The following is a 13,422-nucleotide window of genomic DNA, read 5'->3' on the forward strand; positions in this document are numbered from 1 at the left end:
AGCCCAACAATAACATTTTTAGGTTGTCTAAGTTACTTATATATTACGTTTAACCGGAGTAGCGAAAGTCCGCGGTGATCTGAAAATGATGTGCAGGGAGTTGGGCCGTTCTCGGCGGCTTCAGTGACCCTCGAGCTCCCGACTAGCTGTCGAGCTGGTGGGTAGCAGATGCTCCGAAAACGTCGAAGCACTTTTGCAAATATGCGTTATCTTGATAAACCGAGCAGATATTTGATGTTTACACAGCTACTTTCTCGCCTGAAAATGTTAAAAGTTTATTTTGTGACCCAGAAAGATTAGTAAGAGTAATTTTAAAACTTAGTAGCGGCCGCCATTGTTGGAAACTGGAGTTTGGCTGGGCCGCGCTATGAATTCTGGGATATGGTGGACCACACAGGACACACCCGACCCATCCTTCAAATTCGGGGAAAAGGAGGATGCATTTGTCGGCTGCATTCGGAGGAGTCTACGAATTTGGACAGCCTTCGGCGCGTCGCTGTGACGGAATCGGTCTACAAATGCGGCCTCAGGAGGATGCAGCCCATGAATTTGGACACGACCTATGACTGTGGAACACTGCATAAAAGAAACAGGAAGGATTCAAAAAGAAAACCTTTATTTAGAGAGGATATCTTAATCCAGGTGCAAATACAAAGCATAAAAGCTCACCTTTAAAGACTCTGTATAGACCTAAATTAAACAAATCAGAAGAGGAAACATGAAGAAAAGAACACAAGAAAATAATCAGCAATAAAAGACTTAAAAGTAAATCCCTAAACAACAAAATAAAATCAAAAATGGTTAAAGCAGCAAAAACGATTAGAACAATAAGCCTATACTAAGAAAAGGAGTAAAATGAAATCAGTTAAGATCAACATCAGTCCACTAAACAGGCCCCACAAGTGTTTCAGTCATTTCTTTATCAAGCTGACAAAACTTAGTTTGAAATCAGAAGCATTAAAAAGGAATTTTAATCATTTGTCAGATAAAAAACTCCATACCCTTCATCCGTTTTCCTGCTTGGGCTGGACTGAGGTCAGTTTTGTCATCAGACAGTGAGTCTGAAGGTCGTGCCCACAAGTCAGTTCTTATTGCCCCTGCTACAGAAGCAAAAGCTGAAACCTCTACACAGGCTGTTGATTCCCAGCCTCAGCTTTCTTTTGCATTGCTCTCTTGACCAGTTTATCTCTCCACCTGTGACCAAGGTTGTGATTGTACAGAAGGCTTCGATCAGGGAACACGTCCCCACAGCGACTGCACGGGTACCCGGTGTGAGAGAGTTGATGCTCCTTCAGGCTGTTTTGCCAAACAAACGTTTCCCCGCATGTTTCGCACCAGAACGGTCTCTCTCCAGTGTGCACACGCCTGTGGAGGTTTAGACTGGACCGCTGAGTGAAGGTTTTGTTGCACTTGTCGCACCAGTATGGCTTCTCTCCAGTGTGCCTACGGCGATGGGTCTTTAGGGCCCCCAGGTATGCAAAGGTTTTGTCACACAGGTCACAGCTATATGGTTTCTCTCCAGTGTGCAAACGTTGATGGCCCCTGAGGGAGCCGGACTCTGTAAACCGTTTGCCACATTCGTCACAAACATAGGGTTTCTCTCCAGTGTGGACACGGAGATGCTTTTTCAGGGTATCTGAAAGTGCAAAGACTGCGCCGCACTCTTCACAGCTGTAGGGTTTCTCTCCTGTGTGGATGCGCTGGTGGACTTGTAGAGTGATTAAAGTGTTGAAAGCTGCTCCACACTCATCACAGCTGTGTGGTCTCTCTCCGGTGTGAATTCTCTGGTGAAGCTTTAAATTGTGTTTTGACTTAAAGGTCTTGTTGCAGTCCTGGCACTGGTGCACACCACATCCAGTCTTCTTCTGTTTCTGAATAAACAGCAGACAGAAAGAGAGAGCAGTGATGCTGGAGTCAATGAAGGAACAAAAAAAGTAAAACAAAAGCACTCAGAGAGATCTATACTAAAACTGTGATGTTTTATGGTGTTTTTATTAAACATGCTGAGGTCAGCAGTGTTAACATGGAAATTCTTTGTGTAATATCTTAATCTTTGTGTGTCAGTGAGAAGTCCTACTTCTGTTTCGAAAAATAATGTTTTAAATACCCCAAACAAAAAAAGTGCCTGTAGTGTTTTCAACAAGGATGTCGGTGACCCCAAGTTAAACCACAAATGAAGACCCTGGAGTTTAGTTGCAGCTTATTTAATTGTCTCCATGAACATTTGGTGAAAACTGAAATGACAGAAAATAAACTCCATCTCAACAGGTAGAATCGTGTTTACATCAATAAAGAGCATTAATCTCACTAAAACATTCATGTTAGCAAAATATGCAATAATATCCAAAGCTATCTGTATAAACTGTCATATAAGGTAACTTACACTTCACAAATTTGCGTGTCATCCTTGCGCAGGGGCCATGCTAATCTTCTCTGTATCGTATCCAATATAGCGTATGCACTTGCTGAAGCAAGCACTGTTGTTTCGCTTGTTTCGGCAAGCGCGTACACTAAATTGGATACGATACAGAGAATATTAGCATGGCCCCTGCGTAAGGTAACTTACAGCGTTCCAGCCTGATAATTCAGAGTAGATGGCATCTGATTACATCTCCATATTGCCTTTAGCATGTGAAGTAGTGATGCGCGAATCATGAACGAATCGTTCAATACTCGAGAATCACTTTACTGACTCCTGAATCATGATTCACAAGCCCAACTGACTCACTGACTCATCCCTGTTGCTGTTAGCAGCAATGTATCTAACTTATAATTAAAATTGTGGAGAAAAACACAACATCCAGTATCTTAACAAAAAAATTTCTGCTCTGAACTGGAAGAAAAAGCCCTGAAGCTCACATCAAGACAATAGCTCCTCGGTTCACAGTAGCATCGCTCTGCTAACATAGAACAGCACATTTGAGCTACTCACCCCCTCCCCCCTGTGTTGAATCGTAGAGCAAACGAATCACTCACTCACCCCCTCCCTCATTCTTCTTCTTGGTTGGCAACCAATGTTAAGGCGCATTACCGCCCCCTGGCTCACAGCTCAGTGGACATTTAAATGAGAAAATATATATTTGACATATTTAAGGAAAATACTAATAAAATAAAAATAAACAAAATAAATGTTTATTAAGCAATTTTGATAGGAAATTGCTTAATTTTAGAAATGTTTTTGCTCTTTTTTGCTCGATAAAATAGTTGTTTTCTTTTAGAATCATTCATCTTAGCAGTAGGATTTACATGCAAAGAGAAACAAATTAAGTTTGAGTGAAAATGTACATTTTTTTGCACTCTCTGGTCAACTGACTCAGTGACTCAAAAAACGCGATTCACTTTGGTGAGTGACTCATTAAAACTCGATTCAGTAAAAAGAATCAAATTTACCATCACTAGCATGGAGCCTGTTTCTCAGCAAAAACTGAGTGCTTGACCAAAATCGGAAGTGTGCCGTCAGAAAAGGAAATACATTTTAGCGATATTTTCCTTTTATCTAAAACGTATGTAAAGAATGAATTATTCATTTTAACAACACATTAATTTTTTTATGAAAAATCCTTTCATAATTATTACCATAGTTATAATTTCATAATAATTATATTATTAAACTTAACTTATTTATTCAGAAAACTGTATTAAGGGCAACAGTACCTATTATGAATATTATAATATTAAATATACAAAGTTGGCAGGTGATCCTTTATCCTAATCAGTGTGACGCTGACTTTACATGCTAAAATGGTATATATATATATATATATATATATAATTTTTTTTATCTTTACACATATGACTGGGGCAGAATTCTTTGAAATCTTTGGCTTCAAAAAGCTGCAGTGTCTAACTTTATGGGTCACTGTGTGTCAATGATAAATTGTATTTAGTAGTCAGTATAATCTTTTAGTGATACAAGTTTGCATATGGTAGAATACTGCATGTAGTTATTTGTATTAGGAAATATTCAACCATGTATACTTAGAGGCATATAATCAATTGTGTAGTGATAGGATGTGTGATCTTTAGCAGGCTACAAAGGCTTGGTGTGGAATGCACACCTACATCCTGGGAGTATGGGAAGAGGTCGTACCTTGTCTTATTGTTTTACAGTAGGATTAACATAGCTATATCTGTTTTAGTCTAAGTGCTTTTTGTTTTGATGAACTGCTGGACTTCGAGACCAACACACACACACACACACACACACACACACACACACACACACACACACACACACACACACACACACACACACACACACACACACACACACACACACACACACACACACAGTTTCTCAGTCTGGAGGCTGCCCTTGCTAGCAAGAAGTTCTGTGTGTTTCTCTTCTCTGAGTCTTTACTGAAGAAGTGTTTTAGAATATATTTCTTAACACTGTGACATCGTAATGTGTTGTAATGAAAAACTAAAAGGTGTGTAGCACAGCTCTCTCCATGCCCTTTCATATCATGTATTACTCGATATGGTTGTTTGAAATTATATTTCAAGGTTAACTTTGACCTTGCTCACTAACAGTGAAGGCCAAGGTCAAATGCTTAGCTAACCTTGGTACTTGTGTCCTTTAAGGTCTAGTATATTGCTGTGACATTTGACTATCATTCATAAAAATTTGTACATGATATAAAGCTTTTTTTTTCTATTTCCTGGCAGTAAACAACAGTGAACACTGAGCTGAAATGAGATGAACGTCCTGGTCCTGTTGTCAATTATTATTTTACTAATGAACGTCAATACATTAACTTTGTTTTCTCTCATATATCCATTTGTCACATGTTCTATCACAAAGTAGGAAATCTGTTGAAGTCAAGCCTGCTTTGGTTCTGTACACAAACACTGTTACCTTGTCCTCACAGCTACTGGCAGAGAGCGAGTACCAGAAATGGAAAACAATCTAAGCTCCCCGTGAGCCGGGGCCTCCGTGGATTCCCTCTCACGGTTCATAAAGAGCTTAATGTGTACAGAATAAAGCCGTAGCTGATGTTTACAAAAGTAATTTTTACAGAAAGCTGGGCTGCAGCCGAGTGGATTCCAGTGCTTCAGAGCACCACACAAAGGCCAAAGGTGGAGGCATCTGCTTTCTTCTTCACTCAGTGTTTACACATCTCTGCATTTAATCATTACTAGACACTCCCCCGGTGAGTATTAGCTCTTTTCCATTAGTACCCACTCGGTTTGGGTTGGCACGGCTTGCCATGGTTTTCAGTGTTTTCCATTAGGTGGCAATCTGAAAATATCACATCAACAGATTAACCAATCGATGTCATCCAGTCATTGGTGTCACCTGATGATTCATGAGAGCGCCTCCTTCAATGATGGAAATGACTACACACAAAAACAACAATGTGTTCCCAGAGTCTTGTGGTCAGAGATATTTTGCACAAAATTATTTACAAAAATCTTTTGGTTTGAAAAGTTACAAAACTCATTTCAGAACTACGCAACATATTTATGACGACTGGACTGAAGACCTCGGTGTTCCTCTGTCTGAGGACCAATATCAAAACTGTTTGTCCAATATTCAGAAAGGCTCAATAAATGCCAGATATAAACTAATCTAGTTTAAAGTCATTCACAGATTACATTTTTCTAAACTTAACCGGATCTATAATTCTGTATCCCTCTCATGTGACACATGTAATATCGGTGAAGGTTCCCTTGCACATCTATTTTGGCATTGCCCTGTCTTGAAAGCTTTTTGGAGTCAGCTTTTTACGTGGTTTTCAAACCAATTTAGGAAAAAAGTACCACTTGATGGTACACTGGCTATACTTGGATCCTTTGCATCAATCAAATCTTTTTCCTTTTCACAACAGATAATTACAATGGGTATGCTGGCTGCAAAGAAACGTATTCTTTTACAGTGGCGGTCTTCTTTGGCCCCGTGTTTAAAAGGTGGCTTAATAAGATGGTGTCTGTGGCCAGGGAACAGATAAGATTTGATAGAAAAGGGAAACTGGCAAGTATGATTTGGCAGCCATTTCTAGAATTCCTAAAAACTAACTAATCATAATTCATGCCTCACACTCCACGTGAATTTTCTTATTTTATTTTATTTTACTTTTTATTTAGTTAACATTGTTATAATTTTCTCTTCTTATCGCTCCTTTTTCTTTTTTTCATGCTAATAAGTTCACAAATGTCAAATGTAGTAATTGTCCTCAACTGAATCTGTATAAGCATGCTGTGTTTAACTTAAAAGCAAATAATAATAATATTTATGACTCCAATTTGAGCCCATACTCTCTGTTATCTGCACACCTGCTGAGCCCTGCACGATGACCCCGCGGGGCTTATCTGGATCATTAACATCATTATCACGGTCATTACTTTCCCTCGTGTTTAAGGCTGCATCACCTCGACACAAGCTACCGTAAAGAAAGCACAGAACAAATCTAATAACTCCCACGGCAGCCAGGGTGCGTGTCTGCGATGCCTGTTGCAAGTTAGCTGTTCAGAGTCAACTGTACACGGTGTTTCTGCCGTGTATTCTTCCACCCACACCGAGAAGGGTCAGATATAAACCCCCGCGTCCTGCTTACTGACCTGGGCTCCTGAGGAGGTGGCGGAGGCTCCAGCAGTCTGCTGCTCTGGCTCCTGGCTCTCCTGCATCATTCCGGTCCTACAGTGTGAATCCAGCAGCGGCGCACTCGGTCTATGGCAGGAAAGCACACCGGACAGCTGATATCTCCAGCGCGTTCTCGCGAACTCACCAAAAAGCGCGTGCCGGAGAATTAAGAGCCGCCCTCCAATTCCCGTTAATGTGATAAAGACGCAGATCCCGCGGTGTTTGCTAACCGACACAAAGGCATTTTCATGACAGGAGCGCTGTACTCACGGTTTTTAAGGTTTCACAGACTCGAGGTTCAGAATTAGAGTTTAAAGAAACAACTTCAAATAAAACTTTTAAAGTGAGAAGTTTCTTTATTTAAATAATAAAAAAAAATCCGAGCAAAGCTCAAAATCTGTGTACATGTCCAGAAAAGACAAAGAATCACTACAGTAAGAGCACATCTGCTCTCAGAGATAATGAGATCATAAAATCAGGTAACAGTTAAAAGGCAAAAATACAAACTTTATTCTAATTTAATCAGAAGGAAAACCAGTGCAGAAAATTATCAGACAAGATTAGATTCTTCAGACTCATGTGCAGCTCTTTGTTCTCATACAGATTATTAGTGCAGCTAATCATAAAGGTATAATTCTACCCCCCCCCCCCCCCTCCCCCTTAGCTCACTAGTGCAAGATGTATGATTAAAATATATTTAAATACATCTAAAGAATAATACACTTCTTATGTGGACTGGAGAAGTAAATGCTCCAGAAAAAAGCATCAGTGTGGGAGTCACAAAAGGGTGCAGCTTGATCAACGTGGACATATTATTGTTTGAAAGAACCAAAAAAAACATTAAAACATTAAATTGGATTTTAGCTTCAGTGCAGAACAAACCTGTGAAAGCATCTGTGGAAAAACAGTAAAGAAGCAGAACAAACTGGAAATCTTAGATATTTTCTTTATAAGCATAAGCAGTTTTACATTTTACAAGCTTGGATTTTCATAATGAAATATACAGATTACTGCTGAAAGATAAAAAGCACATCTGGATATGTGTAAATGTTAAAACTGTTTCCAGAGACAGATATTTAATGATGTGCTTTGTTTGTATGAATCTGACCACACACTCGTTCACTTTGTTCATGCTAAAGCTGAATGCTAGCAACATAAACACTGACACTATGTGTTTGTGCTGAGTTCAGCCTCATGTTGATATCTGAGCACAGAAGAAGTCCTGTGGTTCATGAGGACGGGGATCCATGATACTGGTTTCACTAATCGGACTCTCAAATGCTGTATGTTGCCTTACATCACTGGTGTTGATGTAGTGATGTCCAGCTGCTCCCTGCTGCTCTCGCTCTCCTCATTTGCTTGTTGGATGTTGGTCCTCCTGGACGTCTTTCTCACCTGAGCTCGAAAAGTCTTACAGAGGTAAAAGTAAACAACAGGGTCCAGACAGACGTTGAAAACTGACACCATGGCGGCCGCCTCCTGCAGGTAGTACAAAACTCGACCCACAGAGCAGCTGTTCGAAAGAAACACAAAGGGAAGACGAACCAGGTGATATGGGACAAAGCAAACGCAGAAGATGCTGACCAGCACCAACATGTTCCTGCGAGACTTCACCAGCTTCTCAGAGCCAGAGGAGGCCAGCTGCCTCTGCTGTGACTGCAACACCTTGCGGGAGATGCTGTAGTAGAAGAAGACCATGGATATGAAGACCAAGAGGACAATGATTGCAGAGAAGGTGTGGAGGATTTTGTACAGCAGGCTGACTGATGAACTAAAGGAATCAACACAGTAATTAGAGGTCAAAGGTTCCTTGGAGCTGATAAAAAAGCTGATAAAAGTGATTGTTGGAGCCAGGAGAATAACCCAGGTGATGACAGAGATGATTCTCGCAGTTCGTACTGTTCGTACAGTTCCTGAAGGATGTACGATTTTCCGATACCTGCAGACAGAAGAGGAAGGAGGCAGAATACAACTTCACTAATCACAACAGTGCCAAAACTGCAAAAGTAAATACTGAGCCAGAAAAAGGTACATTCATGCTTTTGTGAGGAGCACAGGGTGTGTACTTAACCACTTAATCTAGTTTTTACGTTGTCATGAACTACAGTCTGAAATCAATAAAGATTCTTACCTATTGGCAGCGATGTACGCCATAAATATGATGCTGGCGTACATGTTGAGGAAAAAAGCAGAAGCTCCAACTGTGCAGTGGAGCAGCTGAACCATGGCAGAGCTGCTGATGGCATAGTGGGCGATGCTCAGTGACAGAGAGAGGCAGAGCAGGAAGTCAGCAGCTGTCAGGTTCTTCAGGTAGACCATCAAGCTGCTGGATGCCTGCTGCCGAGCCCGACAACAGTAAAACTTCATGATGAAGCCATTGAGGGGTAAACCCACCTGTAGAGACACAGAGAGGACGGAGAGAACAGGACGTTTGTAGATGCACAGAGAACCTTAAACCAGTTCCTTAAAAAACCCACAATCTGATTATTTGAAACTTACCAGAAACACCAGACTGTAGACCAGCATAAAGAAAGGGTTGGCTGATGTGTTGACATTACCACAGTTCTGGTCCGAAGCCGATGTCTCGTTTTTTGAGTAAATCATGTTTCTGGACATGAAATAAAAACACTTAATAAAACACTCTTTTAAACTGTATATAAATGCTAGGTTTCTCTTTGAAACAATATTTATTCATAGCATTTTAGTTATCTGTTAAATCAGTGTCAGACAAACTTTAAATATTATGCTACATCTCTCTTTGAGACAGTGGTTTTGAAATATGACCTCTTCTGGTGAAGGTTTAGACAGTTAATTAAATTTAGTTTCTATGTGATGCACCCATATGTTCTTGTAGTGTTGAAAGTAAAATTGAGACACTTAAATGCAAATACAGAAATCACTGACACCATCTTTTGTGTACAGTCTGTAGTTGTGGAAGGAAGCATTGATTAGTAAAGATGAGTCAACCCTCTCATGAATCTTATAAGAATCCATTAAGCACAAGCTGAAGCAGTGAGCTGTAGGCAGAACCTGGACTCATCGCTGAACATAACGTTCCTCTATATGTTCACGTTCCAGTGCACATGGTACTGACACCAGGCCTGGCGGTGAAGGGCAGTCATGGCAGGCTCCCTGGGACCCTATGAGCTGGAAATTTAGACACATGAACCAACCTGTTCATGTGTCTAACTCTTTTCCCCCACACGGTAACACACCCGCCGTAGGTCAAACTCTGGTAATTGGTGATTCTCTTCTGAGATATGTGAAGCTAGAGACACCGGCAACCATAGTCAATTGTCTTCCAGGGGCCAGAGCAGGCGACATTGGGGGAATTTTAAAACTGCTGGCTAAGGGTAAACGTAAATTCAGTAAAATCATAATTCACGTCGGCAGTAATGACACCTGGTCACGCCAAGGTCACTAAAATCAATATTGAATCGGTGTGCAACTTTGCCAAAACAATGTGGGACTCTGTAGTTTTCTCTGGTCCCCTCCCCAATCAGACCAGGAGTGACATGTTTAGCCGCATGTTCTCCTTAAATTGCTGGCTGTCTGACTGGTGTCCCAGAAACGATGTGGGCTTCATAGATAATTGGCAAACCTTCTGGAGGAAACCTGGTCTTGTTAGGAGAGACGGCATCCATCCCACTTTGGATGTAGCAGCTCTCATTTCCAGAAATAAGGCAACAATTGCATGAGTGCTGCTGATTGGCAGATGAAGAATAAAGTAGTTGTGGTAAACCAATCACATGAACAATTTAAGATGACATTTTAAATTGGTATATAGGAGGCCACATAAAACCAGAGTAAAAAAAAAGCAAAAAGCAAAAAAAGTTTGGAAACCACACACACACACACACACACACACACACACACACACACACACACACACACACACACACACACACACACACACACACACACACACACACACCCTGAAGACAAAAAAGAAGGAACACACACATGTAAAGGAAGCTCTTAAAACATGTGGTTATCCTAATTGGGCTTTCATCAAGTCAGCAAGGAGGCACAGAAAAGAAGATCAGACACCAGATCAGACTAGGGAGTATAAGAAAGACAAACACAACAACACTCCCCTATGTAGCCGGTGAAAAGCTCAAGAGAGTCTGCAGAGAGTGAGGAACGCTCAGACCTCTACATTGGAGAGACCGAGCAGCCACTTCATAAACACATTGCACAACATAGAAGAGCCACCTTTTGTTCCACCTCCACCTGCATCTAAAGGTCAAAGGTCACTCTTTCGAGGATGCCAGTGTTCACATTTTGGTCTTCTCTGACCAAAATGTGAGTAAAAGAAGCCATTTATGTCCACTGTGAACAACCATCTTAGTTATGCTGCAATAGGTGTAGACTGCTGGGGGGATTCCCATGATGCATTGAGTTTTTCCTTTCCAGTCACCTTTCTCACTCACTATGTATTAATAGACCTCTCTGCATTTAATCATATCTGTTATTAACCTCTGTCTCTCTTCCACAGCATGTCTTTTATCCTGTCTTCCTTCTCTCACCCCAACCGGTCGCAGCAGATGGCCCCGCCCCTCCCTGAGCCTGGTTCTGCCGGAGGTTTCTTCCTGTTAAAAGGGAGTTTTTCCTTCCCACTGTCGCCAAAGTGCTTGCTCATTGGGGTCATATGATTGTTGGGTTTTTCTCTGTATGTATTATTGTAGGGTCTACCTTACAATATAAAGTGCCTTGAGGTGACTGTTGTTGTGATTTGGTGCTATATAAATAAAACTGAGTTGAATTGAATGAAGAGGCTTTCCAGAAGATTTATTGCCAAGAAGCAAAGAAATAGTCAACCAAATACAAAATTTTCCACGTTATGTGTAACCTTTATATATATTTATATGTTTTCTTTGTTTTTTTTTGCTGTTTTCATTTCTTTAAAGAAATGTAAAGTTGTTTCTTATGTTTTTGTCTCTTTTGACAAGTGACTTAAGTTTACATGTAATGAAATGTGCTATATAAATAAAGTTGTGTTTGATATTACAGGCTCTTGGGAAGAAACCAGAGCAGTATGAGTGATTTTCTTAGGAAATGTCATATACTCAGTTTTCAGAAGTTTTATTTCCACAGCTTTAAACTAGTTCATAATACTGCAGCTCAACTACTAAAAACTTTTGTTTACTTCTTCCCAATGTCTTTCTGTTTTTCCATATTTGTCACACTTAAATATTTCAGATCCTCAACCCCATGTAATATTAGACAAAGACATCCTGAGTAAATACAAAACACAGTTTTTAAATGATGATTTAAAAACACAGTGCTGTATGTACATGGATCATCACTACTGTGTATCACAGTGCAACACAAAGCCAGTTAAACCTCAGGGATATCATTCCCTCCAAGTAGGAAGAATTAATCAGAGGCAACATCACGAATAGGAAGTTTAGCAGGTGGTCACAGACCTGTTCTCTCTGTAATTCCCTCCTGACTGATTTTTTTCTGGTTTCCTTATCACTTGTAGCTTGAACCAGTACATATGGACCATAGGTTTTTTGTTCTCTTGACGGATGAAACCAATAAAATTAGTGCCATGGATCATAATGACTGTCTTCAAACATTATCAACATATTTAAGTATAAGGTAGTTCATCAGTGCACTCGGCACCAGGACATCCTCAGCCTTAGTCACAAAAAGACTTGTAATCATATATTCATATTAGTTTCATGAACACTGGCAGAAGAAAGCTGATTATTTTTGTTCCTTAAGTGAGGATGGGTTGAAAATATCTCTTCCCCCCCCCTAAAAAAGTATTAAAGATGTGAGAATGAGAAACTATCAGGACTCACCTCTGGTTCTGCAGCTTTCTGTAAGGAAGTAAAGTTGCTTTGGCTGTTCTCAGAGTGATGGTATGACTGTAGATCAGGAAATATACAGTGACATGGTTCCTCTTTGTCTTCACTGTTAAACTGTCAGAACATATTTCCACTACAGATGAGTCATCTTCTGATCAGCTATTGCTACACTTCTTATTTTAGCGCTGACTCACTTATATCGCCTCTGTCAGTGCGCCCCAGGGCAGCTGTGGCTACAATGTAGCTTGCCATCGCCAGTGTGTGAATGTGTGTGTGAATGGGTGAATGACTGAATGTAGTGTGAAGCGCTTTGGGGTCCTTAGGGACTAGAAAAGCGCTATACAAATGCAGGCCATTTACCATTTACCATTTATTACCACTGATGGATTTTTTACTAATGTCCTTCACCACTTCATCACTACATCTAACATGAGACAGCACCTGCAGCCAATTCAAATTGCATGTGAAACCAGTGTCATGAATCCCAAGACTTTGTGAACAACTCAAATATTTCCTCAGCTTACAGATCGGTCAATTGATGATGCTGGGCGAGGGATGCAACGAGGATGATGTAAATCAGGGTTCAATATTACAGTTTTTCTCGATTGCTAAAAAACATTTCTTGAAACTACGCCTCATATCCTCACAACAGTAAACACAAATCCATAACATCTCACTCAATTTCCCAAACATCCTATTTCCAGGTCAAAATGAAGCTCTACACCCAAAACTATTCACTCCTGCTGAAAAACCAAACTTTGCCCTCAGACATCAAACACAAGCCCTCAAAAACACACACACTACAACAGAGTTTTGCACACTGGTACTATTAATTCAAAACAATAGCTCCAAAACAAATAGGTTGCTTATGGTTCTCCCCTTCAAAACCCTTGTCACATGATAAACACAAAAGACGCAACCAATGTATGTACAGTGGCACATTGTCATTCATGTACTATACAGTACAACACACACCAGAAACATTATCCCACCTCAGCATCTTGTCTTTGGTCTGGGTCA

At 40.5% G+C, this 13,422-nt stretch overlaps 3 protein-coding genes, 1 non-coding gene and 1 pseudogene across 4 annotated transcripts in view; 1 reads left to right on the forward strand and 4 right to left on the reverse strand.

Moving 5' to 3' along the window:
• Positions 1–13,422, reverse strand: part of LOC146578426 (T-cell surface protein tactile-like) — a 553,052-nt gene that overhangs the window by 12,726 nt on the left and 526,904 nt on the right. The gene's annotated exons all lie outside the window — the stretch shown is intronic.
• Positions 555–6,718, reverse strand: LOC146578428 (uncharacterized). Its single transcript, XM_085268769.1, has 2 exons — positions 6,562–6,718; positions 555–1,871 (listed from the first exon to the last, which is right to left on the reverse strand). Exons 1-2 carry the CDS (start codon positions 6,628–6,630, stop codon positions 1,125–1,127), a joined length of 816 nt encoding a protein of 271 aa, XP_085124895.1. The 5' UTR covers positions 6,631–6,718; the 3' UTR covers positions 555–1,124.
• On the reverse strand, positions 2,371–2,478 carry LOC146578429 (U6 spliceosomal RNA). Its single transcript, XR_014891745.1, has one exon. It is a non-coding gene; the product is annotated as a U6 spliceosomal RNA (small nuclear RNA).
• Positions 2,486–2,558, forward strand: LOC146578430 (U6 spliceosomal RNA; annotated as a pseudogene).
• Positions 7,877–9,187, reverse strand: LOC146578431 (P2Y purinoceptor 14-like). The gene is made up of 3 exons (XM_085268733.1): positions 9,083–9,187; positions 8,715–8,977; positions 7,877–8,522 (listed from the first exon to the last, which is right to left on the reverse strand). Exons 1-3 carry the CDS (start codon positions 9,185–9,187, stop codon positions 7,877–7,879), a joined length of 1,014 nt encoding a protein of 337 aa, XP_085124859.1.

The sequence above is a fragment of the Mchenga conophoros genome, linkage group LG3 (genome assembly GCF_057382185.1).
Source record: "Mchenga conophoros isolate Kocher_MC1m ecotype Shallow Benthic linkage group LG3, M_conophoros_male_GT1.1, whole genome shotgun sequence".
NCBI lineage: Eukaryota > Metazoa > Chordata > Actinopteri > Cichliformes > Cichlidae > Mchenga > Mchenga conophoros.

What these genes read in the sequence shown, in the direction of transcription:
- LOC146578428 (XM_085268769.1), bottom strand. Translation starts at nt 6,630, where the DNA reads ATGATGCAGGAGAGCCAGGAGCCAGAGCAGCAGACTGCTGGAGCCTCC. An exon ending in CCACCTCCTCAGGAGCCCAG is followed by an intron (nt 1,872 to 6,561) that starts GTCAGTAAGCAG and finishes CTGTTTATTCAG; the next exon opens with AAACAGAAGAAGACTGGATG.
- LOC146578431 (XM_085268733.1), bottom strand. Translation starts at nt 9,187, where the DNA reads ATGATTTACTCAAAAAACGAGACATCGGCTTCGGACCAGAACTGTGGT. An exon ending in TCTACAGTCTGGTGTTTCTG is followed by an intron (nt 8,978 to 9,082) that starts GTAAGTTTCAAA and finishes GTGTCTCTACAG; the next exon opens with GTGGGTTTACCCCTCAATGG. An exon ending in GCGTACATCGCTGCCAATAG is followed by an intron (nt 8,523 to 8,714) that starts GTAAGAATCTTT and finishes TTCTGTCTGCAG; the next exon opens with GTATCGGAAAATCGTACATC.